The following is a 21,505-nucleotide window of genomic DNA, read 5'->3' as shown; positions in this document are numbered from 1 at the left end:
TGAATGGCCAGACCCAGACGTGTAGCAGACGTCTGGTTGTACCCTAAATATATAGACTTCGAGGTCGAAGAACTAACGTCCTAGGGACACTACAGGACCTAGGTTTTTAGCTCTTTTAGATTCGATTAGAATGAGGAAAATAAAAATGTAATATAAATAGCTGAAGCAATATCACAAAATACAAATGCTACAGTTAACAGAAATAATATTTATAGTGTGCTGTGTGTTTGCGGCATCGTAGCCACGGATGAACCGATTTTTATTATGATTGTTTTAACTTTTAAGTAACAAAAATTACCTATTATACATACATACTTACATTTTTATTACGTTATTTATAAAACACAATAGTTGCAGAACCACGCGTTATGCATCATTTAATCAAAATCAGTTCAGCAGTTCTGATGCGATTGATTAACGAACATCCAAAGTTTTACATATACCGTGGTATTTAAAGAATCATCCATCCATTTTGCCATAGTATGATTATTTATTAAGATCGATAATAGATACAAATCACATAAATAGAATAACATGACGCAGTTATACACGTGCGTAAACAATGTATGTGCTAGTGAAGTGAAAGTTGCACGTGTTTCTTGTATTGGAAACGCATTTGTTTTATTGTTGGTGGTAAATATGTTTATGTGGTGAAATATTGGGTAATTAATCAATTTAGGGCTGATTTTTCAATCGTTGGTTAAAACTTATTCATCGAATAACGTATTATACTACCATTTCAAAAATGTATTCTAATTGTCCGTATTTGACAGTTTACAGGTGACATTTTAAAATGTTCGCCCGCTTTGTATAAAACCTAATCCATACTAATAATATAAATGCGAAAGTAACTCTGTCTGTCTGTCTGTTACTCAATCACGCCTGAACTACTGAACCAATTTGCATGAAATTTGGTATGGACTATGGAGATATTTTGATATCCGAGAAAGGACATAGGCTATCTTTTATTGCGAAATACGTACCACGGGCGAAGCCGGGGCGGACCACTAGTAAATTATATACTAAAATTTTCCTCTTGAATCACTTGTTCTATTAAAAAAAACCGCATCAAAAATGATCGAAATCCGTTACGTGGTTTTAAAGATTTAAGCATACATAGGGGCATAGGGATTAGGGACAGAGAAAGCGACTTTGTTTTATACTATATGTAGTGATATTTTTTTAAGTCCTTGTAAGTAGTTATGTATATCTGTTTATTCTGGGCTGATTTCAAAATTTTTAGATAATAACAGCATACAGCTGAATGCTTTAGTATACATGGATGCAAATGTCTCATTCGTATTGGTAATTTTAAAACGCACACAAAGTCATCTAGATATCAATCAGTCATACAACGTAAAACCGCGTGTGTGTAATTAATGTACATCGATTTGTATTGTAATAGATAATCTATCAATAGTTATAAATATACTAGCGGTCTGCCCCGGCTTCGCCCGTGGTACATGTTTACGTTTTCTCTACATAAAAACCATCCTCGTACTTCAAGGAATATAGTAAGTAAAAAAAGAATTATCGAAATCGGTTCAGCCGTTCTCGAGTTATGCGCTTACCAACACATTTTGCGATTCATTTTTATATATAAGAAGAAGAAGAAGAAGTAGAAGATATAAGAAGAAGATTGTAATGTTTGATTCTCTCTCACGCTATCCTCAGAGCCGCAATCCACTGCACGTATCGCGATGGACCTAATGGAATCGTAATTAATAAATAGTTAATCTATATATCTTATCTTCTTATATATAAAAATGAATCGCAAAATGTGTTGGTAAGCGCATAACTCGAGAACGGCTGAACCGATTTCGATAATTCTTTTTTTATTATATTCCTTGAAGTACGAGGATGGTTTTTATGTAGAGAAAACGTAAATATGTACCACGGGCGAAGCCGGGGCGGACCGCTAGTATGTATATAAAATTCTCGTGTCACAATGTTAGTCTGCATACTCCTCCGAAACGGGTGGACCGATTCTCATGAAATTTTCTGTGCATATCGGGTAAGTCTGAGAATCGGCCAACATCTATTTTTCATATGTACCACGGGCGAAGCCGGGGCGGACCGCTAGTACATATATAAAACTCAAAGGTGAGAGCGGGGGCACACGATGCGTTGCGGCGGCGGTGCGGCGCCGGAGCGGTGTCGCTGCGTCGTCTTACATAGAAATATCTGTGGCATGTCACACGATGCGCTCCGGCGCCGCACCGGACTTGTAACCACCAAGACGAGGCGGGGAGGGATGAATGCGGTGCGACGTCGGAGCGGCACCGCTCAGTTGTTTTGCATCACAAGGAAGGACACGCTGTGCAACGCTGCTACGACGCGGCTGCGACAGAACAACGTTACGGCGCCGCACCACTCGTATGCCCACTGACACGGTGAAATCTTTGCGGTGCGGCGCCGCAACGCATCGTGTGCCCGCGCCCTGACTGATATAGTGATCTATCAACGCACAGCCTAAACCACTGGACGTATCGGGCTGAAATTTGGCATGCAGGTAGATGTCATAACGTAAGCGTCCCCTAAGAAAGGATTTTAGAAAATTCATCCCCTAAAGGGGTAAAATAGGGGATGAAAACTTATACCATGAAAATTAATATTTTCCACGCAAGCGAAGCTGCGGGCAACAGCTAGATTATGATAAAAACAAAAACACGATTTCAAATTTGACTACTTATTACTTAGAGCATTAAACCATTTAACACGCTTTTATTAGCTTCACCTGTATGTTTGTACTTTGTAGTTTGTAGGTATGTAACCGACTCCTAGACTCGATTTTGAACCATATAAAAAGGAAAAAAAAAATAATAATAAAAAGAAGAAATATAAAAAATAATATTAAAAAGGACAGATTTACTTTCTACATTTATCAAGGATTGGTGACAACTGACAAATGACAATAAGTACAATAATTTCATGAGTTTATTGCATGTTTTTTAGATGGAGAGTTGTGTTTTTCGATTGTATGTTATTTGTGCCTAAACGGCTTGTTGTATGTTTATGTTTTATGTATTGCGAAAAAGTACCTAATAGAGCATCTTAGCTTAGTTCCAAGCCCACTGCGTATTATCATATCTATAGATAAATATTATAGGGAGATTTATGTGACATTGTAAGCTTTACAAGTGAACACGTGTTTTCTAAATTTCGCGAGATGCAAACAACCCGCCTTGACCGACACTGACCTTGTCAATAATACGTCACGCCGTGGGATGTTCTAGAATATTTGGCGTTTTTGTTTCAGCGCCATCTAGCGGCCACTAGACGCACTATATTTTATCTTATCCCTATTGGCTATTTCCGCGTTAGTTGTGCGAATCATGCTAAATAATTGTACTTCGCAATGATAAAGTTATTATTCTATCTTCCTATCGTGTTGATTGTTTGTTTTGATTATGCAATATGCGTGATCACGACTCGCGTTGAAATAAAGATGCATGTTCAGTTTATTTTTCAACGCCCTCTATCGGCAAATAGTAAAAAACGAATTAGTTTAGTCTGTTTCGTGTAGATGGCGCTTTTCTCAAATGTTAAAGCGCTATCTATTTCTAGGATATAATTTTAATTCTTCTTCTCGAAATATGTTTTGATAGCGCCTTTGTTAACAATGTTTTGTATTAACACTAGATGTCGGTAAAGTCTTTTATTAGTAATTAGTGCTGCTTGAATTTAGATAAAAATATTATATTTATAGTTTCCACGTGTATCTTTTTATATTTAAGTACAAATATAATTAGTTAAATAGTAATAAAGTTGAGGACGGGATGATTTTGCAATTATATTATAAATAGCATTGAGGTACTATTACTACGTAGTACATGGTAACTCAATGATAAATAGCGAATGTTGTGGTGTAATTAGACAAAATGTGTTCTTGTATTACGTATTTTATATTATGTTTTATGAATGCCATTATAATATGATTCTATACTATTTATAGAATCAAACTATTAATAATTTTAAATGACATATCTATTATGTATAAAATTTCAGAGGGAAAATTATTGAAACAGCAATCTGTGAAAGCTTTGAATTTTACTCCAATGAAACTAAATAAAATATAGCGATGCCACTCAAAAAATAGCTATCTACTGAAGAAAGTTTCTTCAAAATATGTCAAGCAGTTTCGATCGTTCTATCATACAAATAAAATTTTCTTTATTTTATTATAATTGTATATATTAATTATTTATTTTGTTTCAGGACATGGATCTTATCGAAGTGCTGTGGAAGCAAGATGTCGACATGGGGTTCTCGCTCGAGGATCCCTTGCATATCGTAAGTTGATATTTCTATAGGCATTTATATTAATATTGTTTATTTTATGTATTGTATACTCTATAAATTTGATATATATTTATGTATTGTATACTACAGTATAAGTATTTATATAGTACAATTTTGACCGGATTATAACATAGCTATTATACTAATCAATCGTTAAATTTTCAATAATACTATAAACTCAAGTTTTGGACAATATTGTTTAAGTTGATAGTATACAAGTTAAGAAATTATTTAAGTAATCGAATTTACCTTGTTATACAGGAGATAAATTCAGTTGTAAATCTACTCATTAAATGAAATATGAATTTTAACAATCAAATCTTACCACAATACCTATTTTTGTTTAATATCTTATCGATGTATCGATTTTAACAAAGTTATACAAGATATTAAATCATTTATAAACCAATTTATGTACAAAGTTACAACATAGTACATACCTATTGTATTTTATACTGAATTCCTTACAATACATATTTTAATTCATTTCTACATAAGCCTGCTGTCTATATCGTATTATACAAAGTTATACAAGAAATAAAATAATTCTTAAAGTAAGATATTTAAACGCTAAGGTATTTTTAAACAGTAGCTAAATTAGTTGCTTATATTTTACAGTTTTTTATGACACTACTTACCTTATACACAATTATACAACAAATAAAAACCATATCACCTAATACGATATTTTTTTCGTAAAAGACTACTGTAATTATCGAATGTATACATAGTTATACAACAAATAAAAACCACATTTATACACATTATACAGGAGGGCCCTCAAGCGACGAAAGTGGAACTCGCCAAGGAGTTGGACAAAGATCCTAAAGTACTGGAAAAGAATATAATTGAAGATAACGAGAAAATTGAGAAGGTCAAGGCGTCTCTGCTTGATGCTGATAAGGTAAGGATTTTATTTTTCATATTTTTTAACATTAAAATACATATGTAGTAAAAAATAGGCTTTAATTGTAACTTATACGAAATATATAACATTAAAGAAGATTGAAGTTTGTTTATAAATTGAATTTTTTACTATTTGTTGTTTTCATTATCTATTTTTCAGGTAGGGCTAGATAATAAGAATAAATCAAGTTTTAAATCTGTTCAATAGTATTAATTACTTAAATAAATGAATTTGTAATAAGGCAGAGTTTTAACCATTCAGTCATTGAATTTTGCTCGAAGATTAGAGAAATTAATTTTTAATTATGTATAGGCTAATGTCATCATTGTCTATTTCATCATAAAATATGTTTATCAATATAATTATTGATAAACATATTTTTTATAGAGATACATTTTTCAGGACGACCTATGGGCTGGATTGTCCTACACCGTCGATACAGAGACAGGTCAGTGCTTTTTTATAATATGTATACTTAAATAGTTGTAGATTTATTTTCTGTATAATTGCTGAATTAATGAATATAATTTTAATGTTCATTGATTACGTTTTAGCCGCAAATATGCGCGTTTTATTTATCTATACTAATATTATAAAGCTGAAGAGTTTGTTTGTTTGAACGCGCTAATCTCAGGAACTACTGATCAAATTTGAAAAATTCTTTCGGTGTTTGATAGCCCATTTATCGAGGAAGGCTAAAGGCTATATATTATGAATTATCACGCTAAGACCAACAGGAGCGGAGCAATGCGGGTGAAACCGTGGAGCACAGCTTGTTAATAATTTTTAGTGAAATTAATTTAAATATTTGGCTCTTTCGTGAAAACACGTCCAAATTAAACTTTCCTGGAAAACTACTTTTCAATCGATTGTAGATTAATAAAAGTAATAGGTTCGAGTAATATCAACATTAATTATTTTAGTTTTCGTTTTAAGAATTACATTTTTTCTAATATATTAAAATATATACCTACCTTCTCCCGTGGCTTTGTTCGCATAATAGCAGTTCAAGATACCTACTTATATTTATACAGGTTATAACTTACGAGTATAATCTATCTCCATTATTAATTTTATCCAAACCGATACAATATTTTAACCTAAAACACAAAAATGAAGCTACGATAGTAGTATCGTTTTTACACAAAAGTATATACTACACGTTTTTTAAAGTCGGTTAAAAAGTTATTTTCATAGAGGAAGTAAGTAGGCAGTATTATCATCCCCTAAGTAAATAAAACACCCTTATATAACAAGGGTGAATGTGATATATTTAATTTATATGTATACAGCCAATGCGGGAGGGTTGATAATGATGGGTAAGGGTAGTTACGCGCGGTCGGTTTTTGGATGGGCAAAATATTATTGTGAAGTTGTTTTAATAGTTTTTATTGGAATTATCAAATGGAGTAGTTGTAGATTTAAATCAAGAACAATTTTTATGATATAAAAAAACATTTCTCTAATTATCTTAGTAATAAAAATGCTCAAATTAACTTCGCATCGATACTCTATCAATGTTAAAAAGACGATAATTTTGCGTATTATGTTTGTAATGAATAAACTCATAAACTACTGAACCGATTTTGAAAATTCTAACATCAGTAGAAAACAATTATTCAAACATTCATTCAATTTGACTTCTTCTAGAAGCACTTTTGAATCGTCATGACATATTTTTAAAATTTACCACCTTTGAGCACTATAGTTTGTATTATCTAACAAAATAAGAAAAAAGAAAAATATGTACTGATATTGTAAACCTCAAGAGTTTGTTTGTTTGCTCGCGCTAATCTCAGGAACCACGAGTCCGATTTGAAAAGTTATTTCATTGTTAGCTAGCACATTAATCGAGGAAGGCTACAGGCTATATATCATCACGCTAAGACCAACAGGAGCGTAGCCACGCTGGTGAAACCGCGGAGCGCAGCTAGTAACCAATACAATCACACAATTCGGCGGAACAAAGTTAATTTTTTATCTACTCAATAGATATTAAAATAAAAACGCACAAACTAACGATCTGTCTGTCTGTCCGTCTGTTTTTTTTATATATTTTAATAATTCAAAGAGGGTTTGGCGCAGCACGATGCTAAGTCGATATCGATGATTCAGCATGTATTGGATTGAATCGAATTTGGGGTATCTGCCCCTTGGATAAGGGCAGATTTGATTAAGAACGAAATATTATATTATATATAATACAAGCTTTTCGCGTGGCTTCGCCTGCTTTGTCTAAAACTTAATAAATTAAATGCTAAAACCTTCATCTTTAATCATTCTATCTACAACAAAAATGCGTGTGTGCCAAGCACACGTGTCAGAAGTGAAACTTCTTGGGCAAGATTCAAAGATACCAAAAACGTCGCTTTACTCCTTGATGTAACGGTATTGCCATGACGCGACCTTGAACCTGTCCTTTACGTATTCTCTCCATAAGAACCATCCTCGTACTTCAAGGAATATTATAAAAAGAGAATTAACGAAATCGGTTCAGCCGTTCTCAAGTTTTGCGCTTACATCACTGCCAAGCATCATCAAAATCTGTTCGGTCGTTTTCACGTGAAAATACATGCAAACTTTCGCATGTATAGGTATATAAGTTTATTTAATATATTTTTCTAACTTAGAAATTTAAATAATGAAATACCAACTACATACAAAGGTTTTTAAATTTGCAAATTCGAATCAAATTTAGCTCAGCATCTGTCTATCAAGCTGTTAGCAAGCGAAGCATTTTTCAAAATGTCATATTTTAACAAAATTCATAAATATTAAATATTCTATAGCCGATACAAAAAACTACAAAGTATATTATTAATCATATCGACCGTACGATGACGATGTAATTTCAGAACGTTCTTTTTTTTAATTTAGAATTTCAATTTTTGAATTTCGAATCGAACGCCCAATTGACGTCAAACTCTCGATGAAGGCGGACGTGCGGATATGAGGATGTTTTTTAAATGTTAAAAAAGAGGGTAATTATTTATTGGTTTTTGCGGGGTCTTACTAATATTATAAATCCGAAAGTTTGTGAGGATGTGTGTGTGTGTGTTTGTTACTATTTCACGCAAATACTACTGAACCGAACACAGTGAAATTCAGCACACATATAGAGGGCAACTTTGATTAACACATAGGATATGTTTTATCCCGGAAATCACACGGGAACGGGAACTATGCGGGTTTTCCTTTGAAAACGCGAGCGTAGCCACGGGCGGAAATCTAGTTTTATATAATTGCTTAAATTGTCGAGTAATATTATGGTAATATGAATATTTTCTTTGGATTATAAGTTGGTTGATCTGTACCTACCTACCGCCTAAATCTTAAATTGCAATGTCATGATAAAATTGTGCCCTTTTACAAGCATAATGTAGGTACGTGACTCTTTTGAAGTTTTTGAGATAAATCGTACCCGCCCTTTAGTTAATCCATACTAATGTTATAAATGCGAAAGTAAATCTGTCTGTGTGTATGTCTCTTCTTTACGACTAAATAACCGAACCGATTTTGATGAAATTTGGTACATATTAAAGAAAAGCTTTCCGCCCGCGGCTTCGCCCGCGTTTTCAAAGAAAAACCATCATATTTTCATTTCATGCAAATACTACTGAACCGATTACAATGAAATTTAACACACAAATAGAGGGTAATTTGGATTAACATATAGGACAGGCTTTATCCCGGAAATCCCACGGGAACGGGAACTATGCGGGTTTTTCTTTGACGCAGGCGAAGCCGCGGGCGGAAAGCTAGTTTAAAATATAATGAATAAATTATAAGTTTGAATTGCTTTTTGGAAGTTTAAATTTGTTTTCCATAAGTTATTTTATTTGAAAATAATGTGAGTTGAATGATTTTTAAAATATTTGGACTGCAAATGAAAAATTGGTGTAAAAATTATAGGCCCGTAGATAGGAGACATTTTCGACTATTTCTGATGTAAACTGCATCGGTATTGATTCATCCGTTAGCAAACTATTCTTGTAGATTATGTAAAAATGGGTATTGTTGTTATCATATCATCAAGTTGCATCGGAAATGTTTCAGTCATTTTTAGGTTATAGGTACTTACCTATTATGTAAAAACCAGCTGATAATCTTAATCTTATCATTTAGAACCAACGATTACAAAAACGTAACATCTATTTCGGATATCGTGACAGACGAACAAAAAAAAATAAGCCATGCACCATAATCACTACATAGCGTTCTAAAGCAAGCCGGTACATAAGTAAATACATACGTACCTACACAATGGCTGAATCGATTCTGATGCAACAAAAGGTTTATTAATGATGATAGTCCCCACGGGATTGAGATGTTGTGGGACTATTAATCAATGCCTGCAATGTAGTTATTGTTGTATGGAGTGCATGGAATTAAATGGAGTTTTTTAAGGGTGGATTTTTGACGGGTTTAAATCGTGATTTAAAGCGGGCGAATTAGTAGAAATATACTCTACTAGAGGTCCGCCCCGGCTTCGCCCGTGGTTCATATTTCGCAATAAAAGGTAGCCTATGTCCTTTCTCGGGTATCAAAATATCTCCATACCAAATTTCATGCAAATTGGTTCAGTAGTTTAGGCGTGATTGAGTAACAGACAGACAGACAGAGTTACTTTCGCATTTATAATATTAGTATGGATTTGGATATTAAAGTTTATGTGTAGTATTTTTCGGATTTTTCCACGTAGTATAGAAGTCTTTTTGACGATACCATGTAGGTACTAGCTGTGTCCCGCGGTTTTACCCGCATTGCTCCGCTCCTGTTGGTCTTAGCGTGATGATAGGTATATAGCCTATAGCCTTCCTCAATGAACGTGCTATTTAACACCGAAAGAATTTTTCAAATCGGACCGTTAGTTCCTGAGATTAAAAGTGAAGTCCCGTGTCCCCGTAGTGGGGTAAGGGGCAGATGCATTATTCATACATCTGTTTCACTGATCGATTTTTCTTTAGGGACAAGTAGGTGATCAGCCTTCTGTGTCCTGCCAGACCGAGACATTTTATTTTTTTTTTTCGTCCCCACCGGGAATCGAACCCAGGACCCCTCGGTTCTACGCTCACGCGTCAACCACTGTACCGAGGTAGGGAAGTGAATAAATAATCGATTATTATTTTAATCGATTTTTTTTTTCCATTGTCGATTTTTTATAATCGATTTTATTAATGGTAAACATCGATTTTTAATAAATCGATTATAAGAATTACACAATTTAAAACGATTTTTGTAAATAGTGCTATATCTGTGCGATGGATGACAAAATATGACACTTAAGTTGATAGACATAAAAAAAATGTGTGCGTGTACTAGTGTAGAGATTGTCTAATCTAAAAATGAACGCCCCTCCACTAAACTTAATTGTTTCAATGTGTGAGGACAAATAATTATTGAACCACTTTATATGTGTGCGCGCGTCGATTCTACTGCAAACTTTGACACTCGCGCACTGATTTGTCAACTAATCGGGCGATCTGGGCCTGTAGACAAAGTAACAACTACAAAACGATAACGAAGTTAGAAATCGCAAAAATGTATGGGATTGACATACGCCGCGTTAGATCACGTGGTCTATCTAATGTCAATCCCATACATTTTTGCGATTTCTAACTTCGTTATCGTTTTGTAATTGTTACTTTGTCTAAGGCCCCAGTTCAGGTGCCTAGCATTGTATGGCGGGGAGAGCGCGCTATGTACGGAATGACACGTCCGTTCCGTCGTGCATCGCGTCATTTATGCACTAGTTGGCCAACTGGTCCTGTCGTTCGGGCATGGACGGGACTGGAGGACTGAACGACCAATGAGGCAGACCAATTTGTGTGTATTGCGTCTATACACGTACTTTGAATGTGAGCGTAAACACAGTGGAGGGGCGTTCATTTTTAGATTAGACAATCTATACACACGTAAGGAGTGAAACTTCTTTATGACCTTATTTTTCAAAAAATAATTTACTATATGCAACTTTCCAGAAATACACGACAATACAACTTTCGAATCACGCGTGGTAGGGATAAGAAAAAGATGGCGCGTAACAGAAAAATATCACGCGTAACGAAAATAAGTTACACTAAATTTTTTTACAACTCCGATAAAGAAGTTTCACTTCAAAAAATCAATTCAAAAATTTCACGTGAAAATTAATAAAAATTACAAATGAAAATTTTTAGAAGCATTTTTTTACTGTTATTAATTTGTGATAAAAAAAATTTAAAATTTACACCTGACAGCTAACTTCAGTATAATGAAAAAATTGGTAAGTAAGTTTACTGAACAAGTCGATCAAAAAATCAGCGCCAACTGTACTCCATGTATTTGTATATATCTATATTCCCAAATATATATATACAAATGCATGGAGTGTTCCGGTACTGGTACATGGTCCGGTATTGGGGCTTTTACCTTACATCGAATAGGTTTTTTCGCATAAAAAGTAGAGGTGAAAACAAAAATCGATTATTTAAAAGAAAAATCGATTTTTCACAAATCGATTTATTTCTAAACAAAAAAAATCGATTATTGAGTAATCGATTTTTCTGAATCGAGGTCACATCCCTATACCGAGGAGGCGGTCCAATGCGGTTTTTCAAATCGGACCAGTAAGTTCCTGAGATTAGCGCGTTCAAAAAAACAAACAAACTTCAGCTTTATAATATTAGTATAGATTAGTAAATATTAACAGGAGTTTTTCTTCTTGCGTCAACCCGGTTGACCAAGTTCAACGCTCGTGAACCACTTTGTGTTGTGATGATGTGTCAAAAAATGTGTAGTGACAGAAAAGCTGGGTCTCATCGTGTGCTTGCGTTTGTTGTGACCTTGGTGTATCATGCTAGTTAAAAATAGAAAGATAATTATTTTCTTTGTAAAATAGTTAATCCATACTAATATTATAAATGCGAAAGTAATTCTGTCTGTCTGTCTGTTACTCAATCACGCCTAAACTACTGAACCAATTTTCATGAAATTTGGTATGGAGATATTTTGATACCCGAGAAAGGAGGCTACCTTTTATTGCGAAATATGTACCACGGGCGAAGCCGGGGCGGACTACTAGTAAATAAATAAATATTTCAGGACAATTTTCACACATGGCACGATCTGATCCCATACTAAGCTTTCGCTTGTGTTATGGAAACCAGATGGCTGATAAACATACATATATAATTTTAAATAAATACTTATATAGATAATTAACACCGAGACACAGAGCAAACAATTATGTTCTTCACAGAAATATTTGTCCCGGATGGTAATCGAACCCACGACCTCTGACTTGGAAGGCAGGGCCACTACCAACCAAGCCAACCGGTCAGTCAAAAGGGAGAAAAACTTTCCGCCCACGTTCACTCAATCACTCTATCTATTAAAAAAAATTGGTTGTCTGTAAAGTCGGTTTACTGACGATAGTTGAACGTGACAACGTCCGATTGTGCTTCTTTGTCGCTAGTTCGGGAAAGCTCTAGAAAAAAATAGAGTCTTGAGTTCTTTAAAAAATTCGTTTGTTTGAATGCGCTTATCTCAGGAATTACTAGACTGATTAAAAAAGTTATTTCACCGATTAATGCAATAGTAGGTTTGTGTGTTTGTCTTTACTTCAAGACGCAATACAGCGATTTTATATGATTTTTGTGCCAGCAGATTGTTAGCTGGCTAGCGACCTAAAAGGCTACTTTTTTCCGGGATGAAACATGTCATTCCCCTGGGAATTACTTTTGACTATGCCGCTTTTGAGTGGACTCTATACATTTACTTTTTATGGCGACCTTATTGCTACTTAGACCTTATTGCTGCTTACTTATCTGCCAGGCAATTTTTGGGTAGGATTGTTTTATTTATAAAAATAGTAAATGTTTAAAGCAATTTACAAATAAAATTTTTATTTTTTATCTTCGAAAAAAAAAAGAATCAACGAAAAGCAATAACAATATGTACTTACCTAGTATAGTAATCACATTTTGACAATCGGTAGCTTTTAAGCTATTGCATAGCTTCTATCGCGGGCCTTGAGCGCGGGTCCGAGTCGAGAAATTCCGTAACGAAAAAACCTCACGCTCCCTACTCCGACGGACACGCAGGTGTGGCTTGAAGGCATGCTATGCAATAGCTTTACCACGGCAGTCCTCGAGTGCCACACGTCTTTTTATTATTAGGTATACCAACCTATGTATAACTATACTTAAATATCTAAAGCCTAATGACCTATGCAATTATTATCCATTAAAAATTATTATAGTACTATATACCTACCTAAATAAATAAATAAAAAAATATGTATATATCTAAGTAGGTACCTAACAGTTATAAAATCGCTTTTCCAATCTTTCTCTTTCATTTAGATAATAACATAATATTACTTAGGTACCTTAAGTTATTATCATGACTGCAGCTTAGCTTATGTCAAAGCAATCTTCCTTCTAGATTCGATATTAAAAAATATACCTAAATTCGACAAAATCAATATCTACGCGTAGTTACATTGAAAACAAGATGGCCGCCGCGCGGGAACCGTTCCCGCGGTTTCATTAAAATAAAACAGGGCACCATTAATAAAAGGGAAAAGATTAATGTCGGCGGAGTACAATGCGTAATAAATTAGTGCGCTACGTATAAATTTTCAACAGACCCTTGCCGCCATTTTGCTTTCACACCGCCTCCCATTGGCCGGTTCTTGACTAATCAATAATATTCCTTCCGAATATAGAAGGTTGTATGTTCAAGTTTTCTAGATGGCAATTTGAACCTTATCTCTTATATGTAAGAGAATGTTTTCGTATGAAAGTGGTGTATCATTCGAATGTGGGATTCGAACGCTCAGTATGTTAACGTGATATTTGATTTTCGACTTTATGTACAGTTAATATGGAGTTATTTGCTCTGCGTTTTACTTGTATTGTTTTAAGTAATTTGAATTTGTTCGAACATTGTATTGTGTATCTTATTTGCTAAATGGTAAGGTTGATTTTCGTTTGGCTGATGGAGTGAAATGACGGCTTTGGAATGTTAATTTCTTTTTTTTTATTTATAGGTAACTAGGCAAAGGCGATGCCGCTTTTTAAATAAGTTATATTGATAGGTATGGTCAAAGCGGTTTTACACAATTTTATATTTAGCTTTAAGAAATATGGGTTTTCATTTATAGGTAGGTAGGTATATGGGGTATGGTAGGTGCCTATTTGGGTTTCAGGAATCTTTTATCTTAGGTACCTAGGTACTATTTTAAATCTATTATACTATATTTATTCAATTATATCTAATGTTACCTAGACCTTAGGAACGTAAAGACGTGTTGTTTATTCATGTTATTAAGGGCCGATTTTTCAATGCTTGGATAAAACTTATCCGACCAATAAAGTATTACACGATAATATTAAAATGTCACGTAAACTGTCAAATACGGGCAATTAGAATACCTACGTTTTTAAAATGGTAGTTTTATACATTACTAGCTGCTCCGCGCCGTTTCACCCCCGTGGCTCCACTCCTGTTGCCCGTAACGTGATGAAATATAGCCTATAACCTTCCTCGATAAATGGGCTATCTAACACCGAAAGAATTTTTCAAATCGGACCAGTCGTTCCCGAGATTAGTGCGTCCAAACAAACAAACAAACTTCAGCTTTATAATATTAGTATAGATTCGACGAATAAGTTTTAACCAAGGATTGAAAAATTAGCCCTAAGTAAATTAATAATTATTATCAGTGAAATTACATACTTAGGTAGTTACTAAAAGAATTACCTAATTCTAAAATAATATTGCTCAGGAAAATATACATTTGCGATTTAGATATCAAAATAAAAAATAGAATTATAGTTAACAAGCTTACCTACCAAAAATATATTCAGTATTCACAATACCTACGATACAATATTTCACGCTTCATATTCCATATTATAAAGAGTTAAAATCCCATCATAAATTACTTAAACAATAGATACATTTTGTCCACAACTACCTAAGAAGTCAAAACTTCAAATTTGTAATCCCATTTTTTTTGCCCATCCAAATCCCGGCAGCCCTTTCTCGCGCTTGACCACAATAATTACAGAATATTAACACTTTAGATAAAACTACCTGAGGCATAAAGGAGAGGCTTTTAAGCTTAATTTGAACAAAAAATATTTGTACCTACGTAAATGATGTAGAGAATGCGGTGAGATTTTATGATTTCGGTAGTTTGTCATTAGTGCGGTTTGACCCTTTTAAAAGTCAGACATTTATTCAATTAGACTTCTTCTATAAGCACTTTTGAATCGTCATGATATATAGTTTTAACGTTTACCACCGATTCGGAAAGCAGTATCTACAGAGAAGAACCGGCAAGCAACTCTGTAGGTAGTTGGTTTAAATTATGAAAGGGTTTATTAATCTTTGCTAATGTTATAAATTAGTGAATCTGTCTGTCTTTAAGCTTTCACACAAAAAGGAGGTTAAAAGACTATGTTATTATTAATTAAAAAATAATTATATTTGCTAAATAGATATTATATTATTATTTATTTTTAAACATTTATTTCGATAAATAAAAATCGCTTTGAATCGAATTGCACAATTTAGATAATGTTAACATATCTTCAAATAAGTAGGTACCTACATTTATTAAATACAATTCAAAATAATTTCAAAACAATCTAGCTTTAAACATTCACAATAATTCGGAATAGGTACATATGCTCTCTTTACCTTCTCTATCAGTTAAAATGACAAAGAATTAACGAAAACAACAACGTCTAGGTAATAGTATCAAGTAAGACTAGCCGATACTTTTAAATACAAATGTTAACAGTAATTTAAATTCAAATGTCACCAAATTAAAATCTTATAAATATCCAAAACCGCTGATTGGCCGTGACGCGGCGGCCATGTTGTGACGTCATCGTGACGTTTGCGCGGCGAAACCGCAAGGCGGCGTGAATCGTGATATGTGTTTTGGTAACCACCTGATGGTTTTAAATATATTCATTGTTATTAAATATTGCATATAATATTAAGCATAAAATATAATTTTGAAATGACTATTTTAGGTGCGTTGAGTGAAAAATTTCAGCAATTTATATGTAGCTTATCACTTGCTTAGTTGCTTGTACTTTCTATGGGCTTATAAAAAGAAAACATTATAACATATATACCTACAATGGATCATAGAACCTTTTGCCATTTCAAAACTTAGAGCCTGTCTACTAGCCTTGCTATTTCACCCACATTGTTCCGCTCCTGTTGGTCTTAGCGTGATAGCCTTATATAGCCTTCCTCGATAAATGGACAATCTGAAATCATTTTTCAAATCGGACCCGTAGTTCCTATCCAATGAGGAAACAAACATACAAACTATTCAGCTGTATAATAGATACCTATTAGAATAGATTTTGTAAAGATGCTGCAGCTTCGGAATGGTGAAATTATTGTTAAAATCGGTCTAGTCGTTTTTGTGTTATAATTTATCCATCAAACGAACACGGACATTCAGTAACATATTAAATTTATTTAACAACAAATCGCATCAAAACCAGCTCATCCATTCCGCACCCACCCACACACAGACTGTTTAAATAGTGCACCTAGTTGCACTACAAGTTTATACTTTCACTGCAACAATCACAAACTCATCATGATATTGACGATTTACAGTGACTTGGCCAAAATGGTAGAAAATGAAAGTTCAAAAAACATTTGTATAAATAAATAAACTATTTGAAGAGTGCAATGAACTGAGCATTTTTCGCGCGTATTTCTTGTAATAGAAATTTTTAGAAATACCTACATTAAAATATCTACTAAGTATTTTTTAAACTTTTAAAGCATAGAAAGTAATTTATATTTATATAAAAGCATTTGAATGCCATAAAACCAAAAATATAAATTCATACCTATTACAAAATAAAAAAGAGCGTGTGTGCCGCACACGTGTCAGAAGTGAAACTTCTCAAGCAAAATTCAAGATACTTAACAAAATTACTCGATGACGTGACGGTATTGCCATGACGCGACCTCGAAATTCTCAACGCGTCTAAAGAAGCTTCAATCCAATAAATTAAAAACACACTTTAATAAGTGATTCAAAATGGTTGGTCATGAAATTATTTATTTCACCGATTCTTAATAAGTGTTTATAATTTTGAATTAAACCTATACTAGTTATCTATACCTACTTAATATTATAAAGTTGAAGAGTTTGTTTGAACGCGCTAATCTCAGGAACTACTGGTCCGATTTGAAAAATTCTTTCGGTGTTAGATAGCCCATTTATCGAGGAAGGCTATAGGCTATATATCATCACGCTAAGACCAACAGGAGCGGAGCACAGCTAGTACAACATAACAACAACAACAGAACATGAAGACTGGGTCTGGATATATAGTTCCTATACTATCTGTTCAATTTTCATATCCGAAGTTATTACGTAAATAAAAAACTCTACATTTTCACCTTGAAATAGTCATAATGTCTATCTATTTATATGCTTTAGTTTTTATATATGTGAAACATACGCGTTCAAACATTAAGATTAGGTACATACCTGTAGGATATTTTATTACCTACTAGACTAGATTTCCGCCTGCGGCTTCGCCCGCGTTTTCAAAGGAAAACCCGCATAGTTCCCGTTCCCGTGGGATTTCCGGGATAAAACCTATCCTATGTGTTAATCCAAGTTACCCTCTATATGTGTGCTTAATTTCATTGTAATCGGTTCAGTGGTATTTGCGTGAAAGAGTAACAAACAAACACATCCTTACAAACTTTTGCATTTATAATATTAGTAGGATTTAGTCAATTCTTCTTTTCATTGTGATAAAATTGTTCTTTATTCAATAGAATAGGTACCTATAATGTATTATAAGTAAAATAAAATTCGTTTAACAATGCCTTTCGATGTGGGAAAAAACACTAAAATCGGTGCAGTATTTTTCAACGTTTTTCCCCACAAACAAACATAGGTACAATATAACCTATACTAACAAAAATAAATAAAACCTACGGCTACACCAATATATAAAAATATATCAAACGTATTTTCCTCAACCCAAAACGACCGCGCCGGTCAATAAAAAATCCAATCAATTCCGATTTATGTTCCCTGTGTTATATAACACGCACACACACTTATTATATCCTGCGAATATACCTGTCTTTGTCGCACACGATATACGCGGTAGGTTAGAAAGAGATGACTATATTCTGTGGCCACGCCCAAAGTGGGATGGACAAAAAATGAGCAAAGGCAGTTTCAATCCAGTTTGACTTCGACTCGGTGTACGTCGGATCCTTGGCAAGGAATAAATTTTAGTGTAAAGTGTCTTAAGTGTCAGGATAGTGTAACGGATAGTGTTCTAGTGTCGCAAGTGTACGTGGTATGTAAATAAATAAATATTTCAGGACAATTTTCACATACACGACACGATCTGATCCCATACTAAGCTTTCGCTTGTGTTATGGAAACCAGATGGCTGATAAACATACATATATAATTTTTAATAAATACTTATTTAGATAATTAACACCCAGACACAGAGCAAACATCTATGTTCATCACACAAATATTTGCCCCAGGTGGTAAATTTTCATGGTACAAACTTTCATCCCCTATTTTATCCCCTAAGCGGTAAGATTAATCATAATCCGTTCTTACTGGATGCCTACATTATAGTAGCTACCTGCATGCCAAATTTCAGCCCGTTCGGTCCAGTAGTTTTGGCTGTGCGTTGATAGATCAGTCAGTCATCTTTACGTTTTTTATAAGTAATGGATACCTATAATGGTGCATTGAGATTAAACGCGCGAATGCTCATTCTAACCCCACTATGTTAAATTATTTTAGTGTAAACAGGCGTAGAGCATTCTTTCGTTGTTCTTGGTGCGTTCGAAAAGATTCTACGCAATGTTCTAATACTGAACAACACTGAATACGAGTTTTCGTTTATAAAAGATCACGAAAGAATACTCTTGCTCTAGCTCCTATCTCTATGTTCGTTTAAATGCAACGAAGATGTGGCGATTTTTGTATGGGGGTAGATTTGAAAGAAATAAATTATGAAACTAAATTTATCCAACACACACAAACACAAAACAATAGCATTGTAAATCTATAGGTACTTAATATAATAAAGCTGAAGAGTTTGTTTGTTTGAACGCGCTAATCTCAAGAACTACTGGTCCGATTTGTAAACTTCTTTCGGTTTGATAGCCCATTTATCGAGGAAGGCTATAGGCTATATATCATCACGCTAAGACCAACAGGAGCGGAGCAATGCGGGTAAAACCGCGGGCATAGCTAGTAACATAGATACTGCTTTCTTCTCCATAGATACTGCTTTCCGAATCGGTGGTAAATGTTAAAAATACTTATGTAATGACGATTCGAAAGTGCTACTAAATAGAAATCTAATTGAAGAAATGAATTTTTGAGGAGTTTGAGTTTGAACATAATATGTTGCCTATTTATAGACCACTTACTCACAAAAAATTTCTTCACGTTTTTTTATTATTGTTTCTTATAAAGTCAAATTAAAAATAATATTCGTCCGCCGTCGGATTGAAATGTTATGGTTTTTAATTTTTTTATGTTAGGTATTTGTTCTATTTATAAGCCTGTAATGTTTAAAAATAGATTCTTTTTTTATGTGTTTGTACATGCAATACTACTTAACTACCTATTACCTATATAAAAATGAATCGCAAAATTTGTTGGTATATTAAATATTTACTCGAGAACGGCTGAAGCGATTTCCTTAATTCTTTTTTTTATAACCACTGATACAAATTTTTAAGCATTCGTCTTCCAATGCAGAATAGCAAATAATACAATACATAATTCTTTGTTTAACACACACATACAGAAGAAAAGTAAAAGAAAAGAGAGAAACATGATAAATATGCAAAATCATAATAATTGAGGAGCAAAGCCAATTCTGTATAAGAAAATACATTAACACTAGCTTTCCGCTTGCGGCTTCGCCCGTTTTGTCTAAAACCTAATAAATTATATACTAAAACCTTCTTCGAAAATCACTCTATCAAAAGAACCGAATCAAAATCCGTTGCATATTTTTAAAGATTTGTAGATTGATAGGGATATAGGGACAGAGTAAGCGACTTTGTTTTATACTATGTCGTTTTTAAAACTAAGCTCTCGTTGAAATCTTTTGTATGCTGAGTATAACTCTGTCATTACTAAGTCAAAACTACGGCTTTGCTTAAGTGGCACTTGAGTAAAACTTGCCTATAGGTATGTTAGTCAAGGATATAATCTATCAACATATCAAATTTCATACGTATCGGTGCAGTAATTTTTATGTGATTGAGCAAAAACTAAAACGTAACTTGGTCATGAACCATCGCAGTTATATATAATATTATATGCTTCATAAATACAAATTCATATCAATCTATTTAAAAGAAAGACGTGTTAGTTACCAGTAAATACCTACATCAAGAACGGCTGAACAAATTTTAATAATTTAATAATAATAACTAAAAACGGGCGTTGTATGTCGAGCACACGTGTCAGAAGTGAAACGTCTTTGGCAAGATTCAAAGATACCAAAATCGTCGCCTTACTCCATGACGTGTTGGTATTGCCATGACGCGTTCTTGAAATTTTACTCTCAACATGCCTAAAGAAATTTTACTTCGATAATTTAAAATACTATCAAAAAACCCGGGCGGAGTCGAAACATCGCTTGTTTTAAACTTACAATACTAACCACGATCACACCCAAAACGACTGACACGTAAACGATGGGAATTTAAAAAAAAGAGCTCGAAATCGTGTAGAAAAAACGTAAGCATTGTTACAATAAAACCAGACCTCTGAGGGCTCTTGAGGTCCTCAGAGAGGGTCATTGTGTTGCTCGGAGCGTGTTTTTATAATGTCCTGAACGTATTTGAATTTTAAATTTTGTCCATCTTTTTAACCGACTTCAAAAAAAAGGAGGAGGTTATCCATTCGGCCGGTATGTTGTTTTTGAAGTGAAAACTTCTTTAGCGGCGTTGAGCACTTTTTCTGTAATGGGTATAAAATCTTAAACTCGCGTCAGGACACGTGACCTGATCGAAAAAGCGTAAGACGGATACCATTCCAAAATATCAAACATGCTCAACGTTAATAATCAAGTTTTCACTTCTGCCGGCACTCCCCCAGTGCAACCCGTCTTTTTTTTTTTTTTATTAAATATCGAGTGAAATCCGTGAGCTAAAGCATGTATTTCTACAGCTTTAATGTGTTTGTACGTATAAACATTTATTTATTTACTAGCTGCGCCCTGCGGTTTCACCCGCATGGCTCCGCTT

The 21,505-nt window shown here is 34.0% G+C and overlaps 1 protein-coding gene and 1 long non-coding RNA gene across 8 annotated transcripts in view; both read left to right on the top strand.

The window, feature by feature from the left end:
* The window catches only part of LOC149895543 (uncharacterized), a 208,525-nt gene extending 206,089 nt beyond the window's left edge, over window positions 1–2,436 (top strand). Inside the window, exon 2 of the long non-coding RNA XR_016458475.1 lies at window positions 2,109–2,436. This is a non-coding gene — a long non-coding RNA (uncharacterized LOC149895543). The remainder of the gene's footprint in view (window positions 1–2,108) is intronic.
* LOC149895542 (segmentation protein cap'n'collar-like) overlaps window positions 1–21,505 on the top strand; it is a 140,351-nt gene that overhangs the window by 53,965 nt on the left and 64,881 nt on the right. For all 7 annotated transcript variants that reach the window (XM_090118943.1, XM_090118940.1, XM_090118941.1 and 4 more), the window contains exons 3-5: window positions 4,219–4,293; window positions 5,075–5,206; window positions 5,612–5,657. In XM_090118943.1, coding sequence (XP_089975069.1) covers window positions 4,219–4,293; window positions 5,075–5,206; window positions 5,612–5,657 — 253 coding nt within the window. The remainder of the gene's footprint in view (window positions 1–4,218; window positions 4,294–5,074; window positions 5,207–5,611; window positions 5,658–21,505) is intronic.

This window comes from Colias eurytheme, chromosome 31 (genome assembly GCF_061535395.1).
Source record: "Colias eurytheme isolate Ceu_HAF_F1 chromosome 31, ilColEury1 Martin Lab GWU primary, whole genome shotgun sequence".
NCBI classification, from domain to species: Eukaryota; Metazoa; Arthropoda; class Insecta; order Lepidoptera; family Pieridae; genus Colias; species Colias eurytheme.
The sequence above is the reverse complement of the archived record's forward strand: the minus strand, read 5'-3'. Positions and strand labels throughout refer to the sequence as shown.